The sequence below is a fragment of the Urocitellus parryii genome, chromosome 4 (genome assembly GCF_045843805.1).
Source record: "Urocitellus parryii isolate mUroPar1 chromosome 4, mUroPar1.hap1, whole genome shotgun sequence".
Lineage (NCBI taxonomy): Eukaryota > Metazoa > Chordata > Mammalia > Rodentia > Sciuridae > Urocitellus > Urocitellus parryii.
Genome location: NC_135534.1, coordinates 13,756,857 through 13,779,707, shown reverse-complemented (window position 1 = coordinate 13,779,707; position 22,851 = coordinate 13,756,857). Strand labels below are relative to the sequence as shown.

The 22,851-nt window shown below is 38.1% G+C and overlaps 1 protein-coding gene and 2 pseudogenes across 1 annotated transcript; 1 reads left to right on the top strand and 2 right to left on the bottom strand.

The window, feature by feature from the left end:
* Nucleotides 1-4,344: 4,344 nt before the first annotated feature.
* On the bottom strand, nt 4,345-5,121 carry LOC113198797 (axin interactor, dorsalization-associated protein pseudogene; annotated as a pseudogene).
* A 4,614-nt stretch (nt 5,122-9,735) lies between these two features.
* LOC113198776 (olfactory receptor 5AN6-like) lies at nt 9,736-10,677 on the bottom strand. Its single transcript, XM_026411624.2, has one exon. The coding sequence runs from the start codon at nt 10,675-10,677 to the stop codon at nt 9,736-9,738; it is 942 nt and encodes a 313-aa protein (XP_026267409.2).
* Nucleotides 10,678-14,428: 3,751 nt separating this feature from the next.
* Nucleotides 14,429-21,576, top strand: LOC144254180 (olfactory receptor 5A1-like; annotated as a pseudogene).
* Nucleotides 21,577-22,851: the final 1,275 nt, after the last annotated feature.

Here is a 22,851-nt window from a genome sequence, read left to right as displayed (position 1 = left end):
TTCCCTTGATGATGGTCTATGGATATTCTGGAAATTCAGAATTTAGTCTTGAGATGAATACCAGACCTGTGGCCCTATCAATTTAATGTAGGATAAGATTTTTCCATGACACAATTTAAAAGTGAAAATGTAACTAATTTCTTGCTTTTTTGGTATAATTTCTAATTTGAACCTCCATTCTATCTGATAAGAGAAAGTTTACATATTTACCTTTATGTGTTAAGACTTCCAAGAAAAGTCACTAATTTTAGGATTTTTATCTTTTATTTCCAGTTTCTGAATATCTAAACCAGTCAGTTAAGATTTTCTCTTTCATTGGCTCCTTAATATTAATTCTAAAATCCAGAGCTGTGGAGTTCTACTGGTATTGGAGGGAATACTTTGACTTTTCAGATCTGCATTTTTTGGTATCCCACAACTCTACCACACAGTTCTTAAGCAGAACCTACCTTTGACTACTGGCACCTAGCTAGTTCCAGCCCTGTCCTTTGGCACCTGCTGAGCTGTCCATGGTTCTGATCACCTCTGGTTATTAATCTGCATATTATTCATCCTCTTCCTGACCATTTGGTTCTTTTCTCCACCAGCCCTTGAGATATATGGGAAACTCTTCAGTCCTCTTCCATGACTCTCTGTGGCCACAGAAAATTCAAGGTGACTTTCTCAGTCCTGGCTTTTCTTGCTGCTCTTGGACTCTACAGCTGCCACCTTAATGTAAATGTGGTAAATGGGGGAATTCTAGGAGCTCTGCCGCTTGTTCATACCCTAGCAAGGAGCACACATTAGTGAGTGCTGCTTTGGGTTATCCAAAGATCTTCTGTATCTTTCTAGACCCTAAACTTAACCCCAAATTATTAAAGAACAAGGAACAAGACCCCCACTCTCCCCACAAAACATGCAAAATTTCCTAATTCACAGCCAGCTCTTGGCTTCCTATGTTCTATGGGGAGGAGAATCTTGATTTGATTCTATTAAATTTATCACCTGGTGAATCTTTTTTGGTATTATGCTTGAACCAAAGAATTTAAACTAAAAAGAAATGTTTATTTTCCAGCTCTCCTGTGACACCTTTCCCTAGAATATGAATGACTAACATCTGACTTTCCACTTTAAGGAAAAGCTTTCAAAACTAAGCAAAGGAATTTAAAAACGCACAAAGGCATATAAGCACACAGGGAGTATCATCTGAAATATCAGAAAGGTGAGCACATGAAACTCAAATTGCAGGGAATCATTGATTTTAGAATTAGACTTCCCAGATTTTGACCTTGCTTGAATTACTTTGTTGTTGTTGTTGTTGTTGTTACTACTAGGGAATAAACTCAGGGGTGCTTACCTACTGAGCTATATCTCCAGCACTTTTTCTTTTTTATTTTGAGACAGGATCAAGATTGCCTTTAACTTGCAATCCTCCTTTCTCAGCCTCCCAAGTCACTGGGATTACAGGGTGCCCACCATGCCCCGCCTGTTGTATTACTTGTGAGCCATTAAACATTAGTATAATCACTTAAATTCTTATGCCTCCAAATGCAAACATAATATTGATCACATAATAGTAATGTATCTCTCAAGGGATTTTAAAGATTGAATAAGGACATACAAAGCACATAAAAAATGCCTGGCATTTGTTAAAGGATCAAGACACATTATGTATTACCTATTATTGTTAATCTGTTATTACTAAAAGGCAGATCTGGTATTTCACTCATATTCACTGGCATGACCGCACTGATGTCTTACTGAGTCTTTCGTGCTGATCTGGTGTCAAACAGTCAAGCAATCTCCAAGCAGCTGGGTCCTAATAGTTGCTAGACTGTCTTTCCCGAGCCAGCAGATTTAGGTGGTAAGGAGACAATGAGTGCAAATGGATTTTAGAGAGATTTACAATTTTGAGCAGCATGAGTTTCGTGTTTGCCACAGTTCCTCCAGACTCTCAAGTCCAGGGCGGTGAAGTAGAGTGGGATACAGGAGGATAACATGTGCACAGTTTAGGTTTGGATCACAGCTGAGGAATACTGACCTGAACATATCCCCAGCCTTAAAAATGATTGCTGGCAGCTGGCCCACCCTTCCCTCTAGAGAGACATTATCTTTATTATCTGGGAATGTAAGCAAATATTCTCCGTGGTGGAGATAGAGATGTCTCTATTTCCACCATCCTGACTATTTCTGAGAGAGAGAGAGAGCTTTCTCAAACATTACTGCCATTTGGTTATAAGAGAGGAAATGAATTGTTTGAAAAATTGGCAGAATTTGCTTAGTAATCACAATAGTTAATTTTGAGTTTTTGTCCTTAAAAAATGGAAAAGTAATTAATTTTATTGTATTGGGTTCCTCCACTTCAAAAAATGGAATATTTGTTTAAGGATCTTCCAGGACAATTAGACCCTACTCAATATTTAACCCACATTAAATTGTTTTTGCTAACCTGGAAGGTGATGTGTAGTGCCATTAATTGTTGTACTTTACTCATATTTGATTATTTGAGTTCAAGCTGAATTCATATTTTTTTAGATTACTTTTCTCTTTTGAAATTCAGTCTTTTGTAGGGTTTGTAATAGTCTGGTTATTTTTCAGGAGAGTGGATAAAATATTCATCAAAATGCTAACCCTTTATAGGTCATTACTTGTTGTTTTATTTTCCTCAGATTATTTGTCCTATAAATTTACTTGTATCATTCATTAAATATTTTTAAGCTAAGTTATTTAAAGTCTTTACAGCCCCAACTTATTTTCCTTTGTGATTTAACTCACCGGTTTATAAGTTTGTTACATTCTTTCTCATTTACAAGCCATTTTAATTGTATTTTCTTAGATGCATTCATCAGTCTTATTTATCTAGTTTTTCTAGTATATTCTTGTAGCTTAAATGTGTTTTACTCACTACTCTTTTAAAATTTTATTTTGTATTTGTTCTTTTTAATACACATGACAACAGAGTGTACTTTTTTTCAGGATCATATAGTTTTTATTAACATTCATCAAGTAAACAGAATTGACCTAATAGACAACTGAAAATAAAAGACTAGATCTCTTGAAGTACAAGGGCTGAAACAACCATTACTCATTTTAAAACCAAACATTGGATGGTATGACTAGCGTTTACTCTAGTGTAAAATAGGCCAAAGATTGACACCGCATTCCCCTCATGCATTGTTTATTTAAAATAGTGAACATTAAAATGTGTGGGTCTACATATAATCCACAAAAGGCCCCTCACAAATCTTTATGTTCTGTGTATGGAATATCTACCTCATGTACTATGAAAGTTTTATTTATGTCTCATCATAAAGTCAAAAGTAATGTAAACAGTCAAATTATAATAGGCTAATGACTTGCACATTTTCAAATGGATGTCAATATATCTAAATAGAAAATAAATGATGGTCCTGTCCACTATTTTTTAAAAAATAGAATATCTTTCCAGATTTTGCATACAGATCACTTTAAAGACAAGGTATGCAGGTTTTAAGGTCTCACAATCGGTTGTCAGAAAAACAGCAGTTGTTCCTGCAGTATCTCATTAGCTCCTGACCCAATTATTTTTAGATGACATGATTTAGAAGACATATAAACCCATCTAAGAATTTGTAATTATTCTGAGACAGATGGTTTCAGTGTTAACCCTAGAATCATTATCAGAAAGAATAGCAATGTGATGTAGAAGAACAACTAATCAACATGACTAAAAATATGCACACTTTCAGAAAAACAATCTGGTCATCTGGAAAAAAATCACAGGTACAACCTGGGGAACACTCCCATATAGGATACTGATCTGGTCAAGGCATACTATTTCTAAGCAGAATTATCAAATCAGGGTGAATTCAGGTCACCTTTAAGGAACAGCCTACAAGACAGACCATAACTGGTCCAATTTGCCTTCAAAGCAATCTGGTACTATCCTACCCATTTCAATTCAAAGTTTGAAGTTAATTCAAACCAAAAGACCATAGTGGAGCAAAAGTGAGCAAAAGTGTAAAGACTTGTACGTTCTTATTGCTGTATTAAGTTTGAAGATGAGCATACCTACCACAGTAGTATTGTTCCAGGAAGCAGGATAGGATCAGTGGTAAATTAGAAAACAGACTATTAATTGCACAATTAATAGAAAATTAAAAACATGTTTCAAAATCTACAATAAGCCTGTATTCAAAGGCATCATAATTATTACAACAGTGAGGTGCTGGACTTTAGTTCTGTGGAATAGCTTTGCAGTGGACTCAGTGACCTACAGGTATGGCTCACCTTCTGCCTCCTGAAGGGTGAATATGCTATACAGGGCTGTGATGGTTTCTACTGAGTGGTAAAATTCACATAAATTCCACATTACTCATGTCAGAATCATTCCTTGTGCAAAGTTTGATGTAGATGAAGATAAAGTGATTTCTTGGTCAATAACTGCAATTTCTTTCTTTTAGAAAGGCAGTGGGTTTCTTGTGTAGTTCTATTACCCTTGGCCCAGGTTTAATCTCATCTGTCTCCATGAAAGCAAAATGCTGGGTGCTGGTAAACCTTTTTTTAGGCTTGTAGTGTTTGAATTCAAAGAAGCTAGGTGCGCCTTTGGTTAATTTTTCAATATGCTTCTGGAGTTCAATGTCCACATTAAAATGAACATATGTATCTTCTTTTCTTGAAACCACAGGAGTATCTTGCACAGGAGTTAAATCTATGCCGTTCAGATCCTTTATACTAACTGCTCCAGCACCACCTTCTTCTTCACCTTCTTCAAATTCTAATGCTTTTCCTCACCAGGTGCTAAAATTCTCCTTCATGGGACAGGCTGAACATCAAATGGAAATTCTTTATTATACGTGAGAAAATTCTTTAGGATTGGTTCTAGCTTCTTCAGGTCTTCCAGTTTAAATTCTTCCTGGGACTGTGTGGACCCTAAAGCTTGACTTCGAAATTCCAAGCTTGTTGCAATTTGGCCTATGATTTTCTTTTGCTCTTCTGTGAGTTCAGAATTGTTGTGTTGAGCTTGGGCCTCTTTTTGTAGATGTCTTGCTAATGTCCGATACTCTGCTATCACCTCCACAAGCTGGCTCCAAGAGTCCAGTCTGTGCCTGTCCTAAAACTGGCACCCCAGCGTTGCAGGAGACTCCAGGTCACCTCCCACATGGCCACTTCCCACCTATCCCATCCTGCCCCTACCCAGCAAAGCCCGGCTCTAGGGCACCATCCTTCCCAGGCCTGGTCCCAACATGAACAAGGCCACCCAAAGCCACCACTGCCACCCGCTGAAGAGCAGCCCAAGCAAGCCCATTTGCCCAATAGAATGTATTTTGACATATTATACATACAATTGTGTTCCTGTACACCAAAGGTGAATCAGCTGAGAGAGAAATTAGGAAAACTATCCCATTCACAATAGCCTTAAAATATATTTGGGAATCAATCTAACAAAAGAGATGAAAGACTCTATAATGACAACTACAGAACACTAATGAAAGAAATCAAAGAAGGCCTCAGAAGATGGAAAGATCTCCCTCGTTCTTGGATAGACAGAATAAATATTGTCAAAATGGCCATGCTACCAAAGTGCCATACAGATTTAATGCAATCCCTATTAAAATTCCAATGATATTCTTCATAGAAATAGAAAAAGCAGTCATGAAATTCATTTGGAAAAATAAGAATAGCCAAAGCAATCCTTAGCAAGAAAATTGAAGCAGGAGGCATCACAATACCAGACCTTAAATTATACACAGAGCTATAGTAAGAAAAACAGCACTGTATTGGCACCAAAATAGACATGAAGATCAATGGAACAGAATAGAGGACTCATTACTCTTTGATCCATAAGAGAAGCTATATTTTGTGTATTGTGAATCAAATGCAAACTTATTTTACATCTGAAATAATTATTTAACCTCCAGATCCAACTGAATTATCTTTCTCTCAATAGTATGTGAATATTTTCTTTATTGAAGTTTTAATTTACATCTAAACTAGATCTTTTCCTGGAGTAAATATTTGATCCCTGTTCTTTTTATTGTTTGTACAATTTCCACAGTGTTTAATTATTGTTTGGTTACATATTTTTTTCAAAGTAGTCTTTATTGTCAAACTTTATTTGAATGTTAGTGTCATTTTACAGTTTTTACTACATTTCTCTCCCAAAGTTCCAATGGGATTTGAGTTGAAGTTAATTTTTAACAAATTGTTTGTTTAAAAAAATACAAGTTTTCAATATTCATCCTTTAGATCAAAGGAATTATCTTTTCTTAAAATTCAACAATCCTGATGCCTCCATCTCTTTCATTATTGCTGTCTGAACGTCTTATTGTGGTGTGCTGGCTCTCCAGAGCAATCTTTAAGCCTCATCCTCTTTTTATCATGTTCATCTCTTTATATGTTCCCTCTGAATTCTTAGGAATTCAGAGTAGTTCTTTAATTCGATTTTTTAATTTTCTGAAATATCCAATTTGTTGTTTAATGATTTTTTAAAATTATTGGAATTACAGATGGCACTGTGGTCATGTCCTCAGGTGAGAACGGGTGTAAAGATGCCCCATGTCCCAAGTGCTGGCCTTCCTGGAGCATCTGCACAGGTGCAGCATCCGTTCATCCATTTCCTTGGATGTGCCTCACTTAGGAAAGCTAAGGACCTGTTGGGAATTCCACTTTCACCTTTAGTTTTTTACCTTCATGTGCTAAAAATTAAGTATTAGAACACTTATGCAAAATGGAGCATTGGTATATATAACACTATGTTCCAAATTTAAAACATAAAATAATAGAGGTGTCTAGTGATAAACAGAGCAACAGATCAAAATTCAGTGCTGAGTTAGAAGTGTGTAGCCGACGAAGAGCCCTAGACGCCACCAAACCCTATCTTCTATAATCACAGAAGAGAAAATGCAATTTCTTAGAATGTAGGATTTACTACTCCACATCCCAGGTCCTTTCTATTCCTAGTTGTGGCTAAATTCCAATATCAGCCTGGAAATTGAGAAAATATTGCATGGTAGGATTAATAGAAGTAGACTATTTTCCCTTAGCATATCACATCTGTTTCTTTGAAAATATCACCAAGACAAAAAAGTTAATCACAAAAGTTATAAAAATATAAACTCATAGTACTGTCCAACAAAACTGTCTTCAGTTTATGAGCCTCTGTCATGACCTGTTAATCTCTGAGCATTTATCCTTCATGTGAAATTCACACACAGGAATATGCATCCTTTAATTCATGTCCTATAGATGATTTGGAGATTGGAATAAAATGAATTCTGGTCCCCTAGAGAAGTAGATGGCTACAATTTAAGGACCATATCACTTTTCTGAGACTACGTTTTGCAAAATTTAGTAGGTTTCCACATAAGCACTTCTCTAAAAAATTTTTTCAAGATAACTTTTATTGGTACATTATAATTGTACATAATAATGGGCTTTGTTATTACATATTTATATATTACATAAGCATTTCTGCTAGTTGTGACCTTAACTCTAAGCACCAGTTCTCTTAAGAGATCTTAATAATTTGTGACCATAAAAGCATTAAGAATCCAGCTAAAACTAAATACAAGTTTTCAATACTCTTCCTTTAGATCAAAGGAATTATCTTTTCTTAAAATTCAACAATCCTGATGCCTCCATCTCTTTCATTATTGCTGTCTGAACTTCTTATTGTGGCGTGCTGGATCTCCAGAGCAATCTTTAAGCCTCAGTGCTTAAAGATTGCTTAATTCTCTCTTTCAACCCCAGTACAGATGTCATCTAATAGCCTTGGCTTCAGGCTGAAGCTAAGGGAGGTCTGAATGAGATCACTAACAGGTGTTAGTGCTAGAGACCTTAAATGAAATCTAGGCTCACAACTCCATCCTAACTTCCCTTGATAAAATCCTACCCAATAGCTGCAAATCAGCTGTTCTCCAAAAGAAATCCCCCTTTCATCTGCAAGCTGCTGAGCTGGATTGTACTCCAGGGATATGGAGTATTAGAGCTCCTCAAGCTGTAGTGTCTACAGATGTCAAAAAGCTTTTCTTGAAGTCCTTACCATGGGGACTTGAAATTTTCCTTTCTGAATACAGATGGGGTGGGGAGAATTTATAAAGTTTCTTTTATCAGAAGTAATCTCTTGGAAATTACCACACATTCTGGCCACCCAAGATTATGCAAATTAGAATCTTTTTGGAAAATAAACAACAGAAGTCTGCTTTCTGTCTCAGCATCCTTTCTTTGGTTGAAATTTTTAACCCTAACTCACCATCATTTCCCGGTATATTATAGCAATGCCAAAAAAGATTACAAGGGAAACAACCAAATCAGGAGTCTTATACTTCCAGAGTTTTGATGCCTTATAGATAATTCTATCAGCCAAGTCAGCCAAGTCTCACTTGTTAATTATTAGAAAAACAACTTTCTAATAGAGCTTTGTTCTACTAAACAAGCCAAACTTGTAAAATAAACACATCACTGCTGTCAGATGTGGTTGTGCATGCCAGAAAACCCAGCAACTTGGGAGGCTATGGCAAGAGGATCGGAAGTTCAAGGCCAGCCTCAGCAACCTACTGGGGCCCCCAATGACTTAATGAAACCCTGTGTCAAAATAAAAAATTAAAAGGGCTGGGATGTGGCTCAGTGGTTAAGCATCCAAATAAAATAAAATAACAGTGCTGGAGTTACCAAAGTCAGGGACTAGGCCACCGTACCATCACAGAGCCAGTATCTGATTCCCTTTTTCTGGTTACATGGTAGAGATAAGATGGAGAAACAAAAATGTATAAAATATGAGGAATCGTCCAGGAAAGCCTACCCAGCCAAGTGGTCAACCAAAACTTAAACCTGGATGTGTTAAACATTTTTATCATGACAAATTTCTGTCTGTGTGAAATTAGCAAATCTTTTATGTGGTACAGTTACTTTTGACCTGGATAAATCCACAAATGAAATTAATCCAAACGTTCCAGAGATAAAGGAATAAGTTAAATGTGAGAACTAACTTGCTTTAAAAAAGTGAATAAGGAGATAAATATATTTAACCTGATTTAAGTATCACACAAGATATACATGTATTGAGACATTATGTAATACACCATTAATAAATGCAATTTTATGTTTTTATGTATCCATTAAAATAAATTAAACAATAAAATTTAAAAAGGAAGGAGGGAGGGGGGAGAGAGGAAGGGAAAAAAGGAAGGAAAGAAAGAACAGAAAAGGAAAGAAAAAGAAAAGAAGAAAAAAAAAGAAAATTTTAAAAGATCAGCTAGTTCCTTTAGGTGCCATGAGTAATCCCTGACCAGCAATCCCTGACCCACTTAAAATGAGATGCTATTTGGTCTTTCTTGTCTCCTGGCAACCTTGATTAGTACTAGCATCTCTGGTCCTAGAAATGCTGCCATGGTAGGTAGTGATGAGATATCACTAAAGTCAAGTGTCACACTGCCATAACAACTAGCTACAAAAATGCTTGTGTGTTCATACATGAACATACAACCAGTGAAACTCTACATCATGGACAACCACAAGAGTGGAATTCTAATTAAAATAAGTAATTCCCATGCATATATAATATGTCAAAATACACTCCACTGTCATGTAATATCTAAAAAGAACAAATTTTAAAAATGCTCATAAATACTTGTGGATTGCTCGGCCTATTGTTTATTTGGTCTCAACTGTACATTGAGCTTTCACATACTTCTTATACATGTGCCTGGCTTTCTACCAGTGCTGGGTTTGTATTAGGAGTGTATAACAACTGTACTTCTGAAATGAATCCCGTAATTAGTAGCACCAGATGAAACCCTTCTTCCATCTGCTTAGGGCCTCTTTGATTTCCTTGTTCCTCAGACTGTAGATCAATGGATTTAACATGGGGATGATGACAGTGTATAGGACTGACGCCAGTTTGTTCTGGCTCAGGGAATCTCCCGAGTTGGGATACATGTAAACAAAGATACCTGAGCCAAAGAAAAGGATCACTACTGTCAGGTGAGAAGCGCAGGTGTTGAAGGCCTTGGACCTGCCTTCAGCTGAAATGATCTTCAGTAGAGCGGCAACAATGTAACCATAGGATACCACGATGACCAAGACGGATGTGAGCCCAAAGATCACTGTGAGCACAGAGGTCATGACTTGAAAGAAAAAGGTGTCAGAGCAGGAGAGGACCAATAATTGAGGCAGGTCACAAAAGAAGTGGTTGATGACATTTGGCCCACAGAAATGGAGCTGAAGCAAAGCACACAGTTGGATAAAAGAGCCAAAGAACCCAGTAATGCAAGATCCTGCCACCATCTGCACACAGAGGGTGGGGGACATGATGGCTGTGTACAGCAGGGGATTGCAGATGGCGGCGTATCGATCATAAGCCATGGCTGCCAGAAGACAGCACTCAGTTAGACCCAGGCTGGAGAAGAAGAAGTACTGCATGGTGCACCCCAGAAAGGAGATGGAGCTATGCTTCTGGAAGAAGCCAGAGAGCATCTTGGGGGCTATCGTGGAAACGTAGCAGATATCCAGAAAGGACAGGTTGCTGAGGAAAAAATACATGGGTGTATGTAGGTGGGCGTCCATCCTGATGAGTGTGATGAGGCTCACATTCCAGGACACGGTCATCAGGTAGATCCCTAGGAATACTGAAAAGAGGGCAATGGTGAGCTTTGGAAACTCAGAGAATCCCAAGAGAATGAACTTCGTGATTGTTGTATGGTTCCTTCCTTCTGTCATAGCGTTGGTGGTCCCAAGATCTGCAGGGACAGAAGAGAACAAATCCCTAAGTCAGTTGTTATCCCAACTTCTATTGAGATAAACCACCTTATCTCCACACAGAGCTCATAAGAAAGAGGAATGCTGAGCGTTTGGGGGAAATTACCCTGGTTAACTTTGCCTCTAAGTTACTACAGTGGTTGTGTCAATTTTCCCACATGTGAAAGGGGATAATTACACTTGTTATTATTAACTATCAGGCTTTTACTAGGACAAAGGAAAGTATAACAATATTTGGAAGGTCCCTTAAAAATATGTTTTAGAAATTGCAGAGTGTTATTAATGGCATTATAATCCCTGCTTATAGCTCAGTGAGTAAGAGCATGGGTCTAGTTGTCACACAGCTGTTGCTTGAATGTGGCTCTTCTATCTATAAGCTATGACTCAGGAAAAGTTATCTAATATCTTTGTACCTAAGTTATGTATCTGCGAAGTAGTCAGAGTAAAATTGATCTCCTAAAATTTATTTCATATCAAATTATTTCAGATATGTACAGTACCTACCATGTATTTCACATGAAGTGGTGTTGTTACAGGATATCTTTATAATATAGTTTGAAGCACTCTTGGTTTGCGGGAAAAAAAATTTAAATTTAAAAGTTCAAAGGATCATATAACACTCTGTAATTAAAAGAGATTAAATTAAAAGTCAACAAGTCAAATAATCAGAAAAATCATATTTGGAAACTACATATTTCTAAATTACTCAGAAGCCCAAAGAATAAGTTATAATGGAAATTACAGAATATTTGTAACTTAAATATAATGAAGAATACCATCTGTCAAATCTTGTGGATTTAACTAAAGATGTATTTAGAAAAAAGTCATATTAAATAACTATAAAAAAAGAATAAAACAGTTGGGTCTGGTGGTGTACACCTGTAATCCCAGCGTCTTGGGAGGCTGAGGTAAGAGGATCGCAAGTTTAAAACCATCCTCACCAAAACTGAGGGACTAAGCAACTCAGATCCTGTCTCCAAAAAAAAATACAAAATAGGGTTGGGGATGTGGCTCAGTGGTCGAGTGCCCCTGAGTTCCATCCCCCCCTCACCTGGTACCAAAAGAGAGAGAGAGAGAATTTAAAAAATGATGGATGTGAGCATCATCCTTAGTTAGGAAAGAATACAAATAAACAAAATAAATAGAAGGAATTTTAAAACAATACAAGAACATCAAAAGGTGATCCTTTGATGTGTGAAACTGAGGAAAAGAAGATAAATTTTTAAAGAATGAGGAGGGGGACATAATTCTAGACGATGAAGACACTAAAACAAAAAGATATCCTAAACAATTTTAAGCTAATAAATTTTAAAATTTAAACAAAAAGTAAAGGGACCGGGGTGTAACTCAGTGGTAGAGCACCTGCCTGACATATGTGTAAGGCACTGGGTTCTAGCCTCAGCACAGCATAAAAACTAAATAAGTAAAATAAAGGTAAGATAACTAGATAGTAAACATCACTAGAAAAATCAAACTTGCCCAAACTGATTCAAATGGGAAGAAGAACCTACATTCTTTATTGGAAGTATATTGTGTCCTTAATGGTAGAAATATTCAATCCTTATTCTAAAGGGGCCAAGCGAGAAATAAAGCTTGTTTTATCAATATTTGCTTTAAAGTTTCTATACAGGATAATGAATGGATAAAAACAATCGAATTTAAAAATCTACTCCCCAAGAAGAACAGGAGTTCAGTGGATTAGACAAAGGGGAGTGAAGAGAAGGGAGAGGGATAGGAAAAGGAGAGACAGTGGAATGGATCTGACTTAACTTCCCGTGTTCAAATAGGAGCTCACCACAGTGCGTCTCACGATAGTGTACATCCACCAGACTGGGATCCTGATTAGAGTAAGATATACTCCATGTTTGTGTCTATATGTCCAAATTGACTCTACTGCATGAATAATTTAAAAGAACAAATAAACATTTAAAAAAAAATTTAAAGATCAATTCATTGAATCTAATTGAACATTCACACATGCATGCAAGGATACGGCAAGTTGTCCCATCATCAGGTGTATCCACAGGACACTGATTTTTACATTTATTTTTTAAGTGAACTGTAGATTCATTAAAAAGGGATGCGTGGAGTGGAAGAAGGGGAGTGCTGGGGACTGAATCGGAGTGGGTTGTGTTCCATGCTTGGGTGAGAATGTCAGGGTGTGCCCTGGTATTGCATATAACTAAAATCAATTTTTAAAAAATCAATTTCATATCTAAATTCCAGCAAAAAATAATATATAAAACATTTTACAAACAGAACCTGAGATACTTTTGACAAAAGTCAAGAAATACCCAGATGATTAAAAACACAGGGCTGGGGCTGTAGCTCAGTGGCAGATTGCTTGCCTCGCATGTGTGAGGCACTGGGTTCGATCCTTAGCACTGCATAAAAAACTAAACAAATAAAAGCATGCTGTCCATCTACAACTATAAAAAAATTTTAAAAAAATATTTACCTCTAAGCAAATGTCACAGGATTATTTCATTTCCTTCTGCTACTGTATTTCAGAGTAAGCAAATCTTTTAATGACCTCTAATTAATTAAATTAATTACTGAGAAAGAGAGCACATTTGGTGTCACCACTTACTGTGATTCCTGGCAAATTCCTGCATTTCTATGCACCTGTGTTGCTCCATCTGTCAAAGAAGGATCAAGGGCTTTCGTGGGGACTTAGTTAATCATGGCATGTAAGGCATGCAAGTAGGAAGTGCGTGAGGTTTATTGTGTGGATAACGAATAATAATGACTCTATCCTAGAACAGGTTTCCAGTTAAAAATCCCTTACAGGGAAAAATGGGACAATTTGGTGGTGAACGCATTGGTTTCCACAGTCCAGCTGTCAGAGAAGGTCCACGCCCTCTGTCTGCACATTGCCCACTGGCTAAGGTTTGAAATTCCATGGGGAAATTTTTTTCAGCTCAACTATCTGAGTTTCTATTGAAATTAGTATTATCTCGTTGAGGCAGGGAAGAGGGATTGTGGATTTTCTGAAAAAAAAAAATAGGTGTTGAGCCTGGATGTCTGGCATCTTTGGGTTGAGGGTATATAAGGGCAGGGTCACATGGAAAGAAGGAAAATAGAGAGAAAGGGTTTCAGGAGTGATCTTGCCCATCCATTCTGACTTTACCCACCCAGATATTTGGGCAGTGTTGGCTGTGACAGCTGTGCCTTGGAGAGGTCTGGGAGGCACTGTGGGTTCGGCTGCCTTCTCCAGGGCAGTGTTGTAGTCCCCAGACGTGCTTAGGGTCCTCTCAGAAACCAGAAGCCACAAACCTCATAATCTGAGCATCCAGCCTATACTTTGAGTCCTGGCTCCTACTGGCCATAGCTGCCAGAGAAGTGTTTCCAACTAAAGATTGTCTTAAATGTTTCCTTGGGTTTCAGTGTGGAGAGGGAAGAGGCAATTAGCGGAGGCTCCTATTCAGTTAATTATTCTCAAGAGTGATGGTGGCAGAAAACAAATGGATAAATGTTGCCAGAGGACTCCATTTCTCCACACGATCATGAGCCCCTGTTGGCCCAATGGAATCAAGTTCCAATTTTCCTTTGCAGACTTTATAATCATGTCCTCTGGTAGGGATTCTCAAGTCAAGGTGACCATATCACTTATTATCCAAACTGGATAACTTAGGGCATGAAAAGGGAAGTGGTTAATAATTGTGCTAAGACAGCAAGCAAAAAGAAGCCTAAAGCAGGATTGTCTAAGACAATGCAGGTAACAGGGTTTCCCCAGATTTCAAGGTTTTCTAAAAACTGCCATTGATTTTGGCTTTAGTCACGTACCGGCTCATTCTCTGGAGAGACTTGTTTGCAGTTGAGTTCTGGCTCCATCAATAACAAGCAATGTGACTTTGATTGCTTTCCTCCATCTCACTCTACCTGTTTCTTAATCAGTAAGATTCGATAAAGAACAACCACCTCATATGGTTGTGATGATTTTGATAAGATAATACCTGTGCACTGTGTCATTGCCTAAAAGCACTAAATATATGCTAACAATTTTATTATCACTACTATGTCATTGTTTTAATTTCTACATTTTTTTTTCTGTCCATAGCTTTTTACAAAAGCTAGGGTGATTTCATAGGTATGATTATTCCATCTTTACATTTTTATTGACATGTGACTATTATGCATACTAATGGGATACACTGTGGTATTTCAAAACATGCACACAACATGCCCTAATCAAGTCCGAGTAATTAGCATTTTTCTCTTTGTCATTTCTTTGTGTTTGAATCATCTGAGCTCCTCTCCTCTGGCTCTTCATAGAATGTATAATAGGCTATTGTCAACTCTAGTTATCTCCTTGGGCTATGAAACTCCAGAACCTAATTTTTCTAATTGTGTTTTGATATCCATTGTCCTAACTCTCTGTATCCTCCTTCCTGGCACAATTTCCAGGCTGTATCTGGACCTGACTCATCTCGTCATGCTCTATGTTCATCTATTTTTTTCTGAAATGGCAAGATTTAATTTTTATTAACACATTAATTGATACGTTAATGGAATTCAGTGCGATATTTCCACGTGTGCATCCAGAATGCATTGATCATATCCTACAACTTCTTCTCCACCTTCATCCCTGACTCCTCCCTGGGACCCTCCTCAGTCCCTAGTAATCACTATTACACTTCAGGCTGACTTTTTTTTATAGTTACATATTGAAAGAGGACATATGGTGTCTATCTTATGGTATCTGCTTTACTTCATTTAACAAAATGTCTTCCAGTTCTATCCATTTTGCTGCAAATAACAGAATTTCATTTTTCTTTATGGCTGAATAATGTATCCCACTGTGTTGACACAGCATATATTCTTGATCCATTTACCTGTTGATGAGCATTCAGGCTTATTCTATATCTCAGCTGTCGTGAGTGGTGCTCCTATTTGATGTATGATGTTATGGTTTAGATAGGAAGAGTCCCCCAAAGACTCATGTATATAAGGCTTGGTCCCCAGTGCAGCAGTGATTAGTAGTGGAGTTTTGGGGAGTGATTGGATCATGAGGATTCAGTAGGTTAATCCATTGGTAGCTGAATGGAATACTGAAAGGCAGTGGAAACCCCATAAGGTGAAACCTGGATGAAAGAACAAGGTCACCTGGGACATGCTGTAGAAAGGTATTTATTGTCCCTAGCCCCTGTTTCTTTCTCTGCTTCCCAGATGCCCTGAGCTGAGCAGCTTTCCTACTCCATACTCTTCTACCATGGTGTTTCTGCCTTGGAGCCTGTTGACCATTCACTGAAACCACTGAAACTGTGAGCCAAAATAAACCTTTCTTCCTCTCAGTTGTTTCTCCCAGTTATTTGTTACAGCAATAAAAAGCTGACTAATACATATGATTTGCAAACACTTTCTTCTGACCTGTGGATTATTTCTTCACTCTTGTTTCCTTTGCTGTGCAGAACATTTTTAGTTTGGTGCAACCCCATTTATCAATTTTTTTCTTTGCTTCCTTTGCTTTTTGGAATTCCAGCCACAAAACCCCTGGGTTTTCTTCTAGTTTCAGAGTTCAGGGTCTTATATTAAGATCCACTTTACTTTTAAATTTTTTTTAAATTTATTTTAATTATTTATACATGACAGTAGAATGCACTTATGCACTTTGATATATCATACATAGATGAGACATAATTTCATTTTTCTGAGTGTAGGTATTTCAGAATCATATTGGTCATGTAGTCACATACATGCATACAGTAATAATATCTGTTTCATTCTACTATCTTTTCTACCCTCATATCCCTTCCCATCACTTCCCTCTACCTAATCTAAGGTAACGCTATTCTTCCCTGGTGCCCCCCCCACCTTATTGTGAATTAGCATCCGCATATTAGAGAAAACATTCAGCCTTTGGTTTTGTGGGATTGGCTTATTTCGCTTAGCATGATATTTTACAACTTCAACCATTTACTGGCAAATGCCATAATTTCACTCTTCTTTAAAGCTGAGTAATATTCCATTGAGTATATATACCACATTTTCTTTATCCATTCATCTATTGAGGGGCACCTAGATTGGTTCCATAGTCTAGCTATTGTGAATTGAGCTGCTATAAACACTGATATGGATATGTCACTATAGGATGCTGATTTTAAGTCCTTTGGGTATAAACCAAGGAGTGGGATAGCTGGGTCAAATGGTGGTTCCATTCCCAGTTTTCTGAGGAGTCTCCATACTGCTTTCCATAGTAGTTGTACCAATTTTCAGTCCCACCAGCAATGTATGAGTGTGCCTTTTTCACCACATCTTCACCAACAAAATTTATTGTTACCTGTATAAATTCAAGTTTCAATCTACATGTGGATATTAAGGTTTTCTAGCACTATTTGTTGAATAGGCTAATATATGTTTTCTGGTACCTTGTTGAGAATCATCTGGCTATAGAGGCATGGATCTTCTCTTCTTTTCCTTTCTGGATCTTCTCTTCTTTTCCTTTGGTCTTTGTGAATGTTTTATGACAATAGTATTCTGTTTTGTTACTATGGCTCTGTAGTGTCTTAAAACTAGATGCTGAGATGCCCCCAGATTTGCTCTTCTGACTCAAGATGGTCTTGACTATTTGGAGTCATTCGTGAGTCTGTATAAATTCTAGGATTCCTTTTTATAATTATGTGAAGAATGTTATTGGTATTTTGATAGCAATTTCATTAAATCCATAGATTCCTTTGGGTAATATGGCTATTTTGACTATATTAATTCTTCCAATCCATGAACCTGGGAGGTCTTTCAACCTTTTAGTATCTTCTTCAACTTCTTCAGTGTTCAAGATTGCTTTTACCATTTGCGGTATTCTGAATTTGAGGATTATTTTTCCCTATTTGTTTGAAGAATGATAAGGAATTTTGGTAGGAATTCAATTGAATCTGTAGATCACTTGGGGAAGGATGAACATTTTTCACAATATTAATCCTTTCTGATTCATGAATAGGGGATATTGTTCCATATGTCTGTATTACCTTAATTTCTTTTATTAATGTTTTATAGCTTTAAATGTACAGATCTTTTATTTCCTTTGTTAAATTTACCCATAGATAAGCCCCAGGCCCTATAAACCAAAGAGCTGTTGATATAAGTCCTGGCATTCAAAGGTCAGAGAACCTAGACTTCTGAAGTCCAGGGGAAGTGAAAGAAGGATGCCTCAGCTCCAAAACAGAGAGGTGAGGGGAGAGAAAGAGGGGTATGAAGGGACTGGGGGGAGGAGGGAGGATGCAAATATAAAACAAAAGAGCTCAGAGTTTTTGGAAAACCTGGCCCTAATTCTAAAAATCTGGAACAAGTAAGGTTTTCATAAAAATATTGTTTATAGACATGTTTCTATAATATAGTAGATTATACATTCACAGAAAGCACTAAAAATACTAGATGAAATATAAAACATATTTTTTATGACTTAGTCAGTGAGAAAGCAAATAAATCCCTGGATGCAGAGATGACAAGAAAGCACAGACCTAAAAGAGTAGAGAATTGGTTTTCAGTTTCCCAGGAGGGATTTAGTAAATGCTGTGGCCTGAGGCCTGAATTCTAATGGAATACATTTGAGGGAAAGAAGAAAAAGTATGTGACTTTAGAAGGCAACCCCATGACATTGAAAAGTTACTTCTGAAAGGTGACAACCTCAGGGGACAACTTGGGAAAGAAGAGACAGTAATATGCAAAATTCTCAGCCTCAGTTTGGGAGACAGAGAAGAAGTTTAAAAATATCTTTTCTTAGTATTATTATTATTAGGTACTGAGGATTGAACACAGAGCTGCTTTACTACTGAGGTACATCGCCATCCCTTTTTATTCTTTATTTTGAGATAGGGTATAACAAAGTCACTTAAGACCTGCTGAATTGCTGAAGCTGGCCTCAAACTTATGATCCTCCTGCTTCAGCCTCCTGAGTCTCTGGGATGAGAGGCATGTACAGTCACAGTGTATCCCTAATTATTCTTAACCCCAAACATTTACTTATTTATATATATAATCTACCCATTTGTACTATTGTAGTTCTGAAAAAACCCAAGTCACAATTTCTTTTTAAAAGGAATCTGGGTTAGTATTAACCCCAAGGTACCCGACAGAAATAACAAACAGTATTCTTGGAGGAACACATTTTAAACCCAAATCTCCATGAGTCATGAAGATAAAGTTTGTAGGAGTCTTATGATCCACATCACTCAACATACAAGTGAACAGGGCACCTTGAACAATAATCAGCAATAATTAGACTACAGAATTAGACTTGCAAAACTAGTTATTTTAATTATTATGTATTGATAACTTTGATAAGCATATTTATTATGTTTAAAGAAAGGATGCTATTGAAAGTGAGGTGAAAGGAAAGGAGACTATCAAAATTGGCTATTTACAAAAAGAACAAAATGAAACCTCTAGAAGAGAAACAAAACCTTATGACTGAAATTTGAAACTCAATGGAAGATTAAATAGCCAGACAATTAACATGACTTGTAATAGAATTAATTTACTGGAAGAGATGACTATAAACATTAGGCAGAACACAGTAGAAAAATTTTAAAAGAATAGATTTTTTTCAGTAGTGTTGAAGATAAAGAAGATCCAACAAATGTCTAATTGGCGTTCCAGAGACACATAATAGAAATACAGAAGCAATTTTCAGCATACTAATGTTGTGGTTGGTAGACAGTCCATGGAACTGACCTAGAGACCATGACAGCTGCAACCTCTTGATGTCAGCATGCAGTGTCTGATGCATGCATGTTGTTCTGGTTATTTTCCATTTGGTCTGAACACTGGGTGTTTTACTTTCCTGAACTGGCCTCAACATGAAAAAGAAAAAAGAACTCCCCCAAATCCTGCCTCCGTTTTCAAATCCCCATGTAAGTACCTAAACATCCTCACTTTTACATGACCTCAAGTCATCACCCTTGTAGAAGAAGTCTTTAACCTTGAACCCAGGGCACTGAACCACTGAGCCACATTCCCCAGCCCTTTTCTATATTTTATTGGAGACAAGTTCTCACGAAGTCGTTCAGGGCCTCGCTAAATTGCCGAGGCTGGGTTTGAACTTGAGATCTTCCTGAAACAGCCTCCGAGTCACTGGGATCACAGGTGTGTGCTACCATGTCCAGCCCCCAAAGATTTTTAAAGTATCACGGAGCCAAACACAATCAAGAATCATTAAACAATTTATCTCACAAATACCTCTGGCTTAAGAAAAGACAGATATCCACCTACAAATAAGGGCTCACGATGGCTCCTCCCTCCTCTCTTATGTCATATCACAGCAGAAGTCTAGAGTCACTCTGTTAGCTCCATCACATTCATGTACAAACTGCTCCATGGTGAGTTCTCACCAATCATTCAGTCCTGTTATTTGGATAGAGCTCCAGCACTAGGAAAGCAGAAAGACTGGTACGGAATCGTCAACATTCCCTGAGTATAGATTAATACAATATAGATTCATACAAGGTTAGCTTTCCAGAGATTCTTCAAGGCATCTATTCAACCATCCCAGATGTTCATGTGAGGCCCAGCACAAGTCTTCAAACTTCTCCAGCCGTGCCTAATCACCCTGCTTCACCACCTAGAAAGACGACAGTATTTCATTGATTTAACCTATCTCCACAGTCTCATATATTTCCAGAACCTGGCAAGGGATAATATGAGGCTAAGACATTTTAAAAGATTTCACACAAATGAATTCCATTTCATGTCTCTTGTTCCCCAAGAGAGAATGATATTGGTCCAAGAGAATTTTTCAGTGAAGGTGGATGATTGGAAGGCTCAAGTCAAGTCAACCTTGATGATTCCAGATCATACATAAAGCTGATTGACTGAAAAAAAAACAATGAAAGTTTTTCTTTTCCTTTTTGGGAATAAAACCATATCCTTCTTACCTTTTTACTTTTCAGCAGATATCATCAAGTAAATCTATAGAAGGAGATGGAAACCACCCCTCTGTAGACAAGTGGGTCCTCCTGGGACTCTCAGATGATAAAGAACTACAGCACATCCTCTCTCTAATGTTTAGGGTATTTGCTTGTGTTTAGGATCTGTCACCTGGGTCATGTCGTCCTCATCAGGATGCACTCCCACCTGAACATACTGTGGACTTTTTCTCAGTTTCCTGTCCTTCATAGACATCTGCTATTCTTCCTCCATTGTCCTGAGGATGCTTTCAGACTTCTTAAAAGATGAGAAAACAATTTCTCTCCTGGCCTGTGCCACTCAGTACTTTGTCATGCCCTGGATGGCCATGGTTGAGTGCTGTCTCGTGGCCGCCATGGCCTAGGACAGATGTGTCGCCATTGGTGGCCCTTTGCAGTACTCAGCCATCATGGCCCCAGGCCTGTGTCAGAAGAGGGTTGCTGGGATCTGAGACAGTGGTTTCCTTAGCAGCTTAGTTCAAACATCTCCTTGCTTTCGTCTCTACTGCTGTGGGCCAAATATTATTCAACATTCTTCTGTGACATTCCTCGGATGACTCTCTTGTCTTGCTCTGATCCCTTCATCAGCCAACTGATTCTTTTTCTGGCAGCTGTTTTTGTAGGTTTGGTTCTTTCCTTCTCACCCTGTTGTCCTGTGGCTTCATTGCAGCCTCCATCCTTTGGATGAGGATCCAAGGGCTGTGCCAAGGCCCTCCATACCTGTGCCTCCCACCTGGCAACGGTGACGCTCTTCCATGGCACAGCCCTCTCTGTGTACACGCACCACAGCTCTAGCCACACCACAAAGCAGGACAAGGTGCTGTCAGTCTTCTGTGTCATCCTCATCCCCATGTTGAACCCTCTGATCTGCAGCCCTAGGAACAAGGAGATCCAACAGGCCCTCACGAGGGTGATAAAGAAAGTAGCAAGAGTAACCGTGGGCAGATATGATGGTCCCTAAGAGGACAACAGAGGTAAGAAAATGATTGAGCCCCTTTGTAGGTCACAGGGATAATTAGATGGAGGCAAGTGACAACTTGGCTTCTCTAATTCCTGATGTCATTGTGATTGGTGGCCTCCAAATGACCCCTTGGAAGGCAGCGTCACTGACATTGAACACAGTGACATTTCAAAAGACAGTATCCTCCATGAGCCCAAGGATGCTTTCAGACTTCTTAAAAGAGGGAAAACGATTTTCTCTCATTGCCTATGCACTGAATTCTTTGATTAGAACCAGGATGAATAAAATCCTAAATGTGATTATATTTTCGAGAACAGATTATGTCTGAGAGATATTACATGTGAAGAAGTGACAAGAAGCCAGGACGCCTCACATAGACTATTCTTTTCTTCACGACTTTCTGACTTTGATTTGTAATTCTTAATCATTTACTTGTGTTGTAATAGAATTAAAATGGTCTAATATGTAAAATCAATATATGAAGATTAAAAACAAGTGGAAAAGGAATATTTTATGATTTTCGTCTAAAACTGAAACAGAGAAAGAGTGAATGACTTAGAGAGAGACATGAGGAAAGGGGCAGTTGTGGTGGGGGGTGAGCAGTGTTTGTCTCCCCAAATAACCTTGTTCCTTCCACCTCAGCCCTTTGGACTATGGAATGAGTGAATTGTGAAAAAAGGAAAGGTATGACAGAGCCATGGCACAGGCCTCTAAACCCAGGGGCTTGGGAGTCTGAGGCAGGAGGATCACAAGTCCAAAGCCATCCTCAGCAACCTAGTGAGACCTTGTCTCAAAAAATAAAAAGGGCTGGGTATGTGGCTCCATGGTAAAGTGCCTCTGGGTTCAATCCTTAGTACCAAAAAAAAAAGGGGGGGGTGCGGGGGAATTAGAAGGCAGGGGGGCACTTTTAAGGTCAAGAGTTGGAAGATTTCTTGAGTCTAGAAAGAAACCAAACTCAGCAATTTCTAGGCATAAGTGGGTCTGGAGCATGCTCCATGGTAGGTTCCCAGAGACCATGCTAGACCTCAGAAAGATGGCTGTCGAGGTGTGTCCAGGGAGGCAGAACCTAAGTCCCAGAGACTGAGCCTCCAGGGGAATCCAGAGCCTTCAGTCTGACAGGGGAGCAGCAGATTAATCAGATGTTGGGGTGCCCATGTTCATCAAGAAAGTTTTAGAAGAATCTTATTTTACTGTACCTTTTATATTTTGATGAGCACATTAGAGTCATATATCATAGTGGGGTTCATTTTGACATAATCATGCCCGCATGGATAT

Bases quoted from the DNA above. Each gene is read 5' to 3' on its own strand.
- LOC113198776 (XM_026411624.2), bottom strand. From the start codon at position 10,677: ATGACAGAAGGAAGGAACCATACAACAATCACGAAGTTCATTCTCTTG.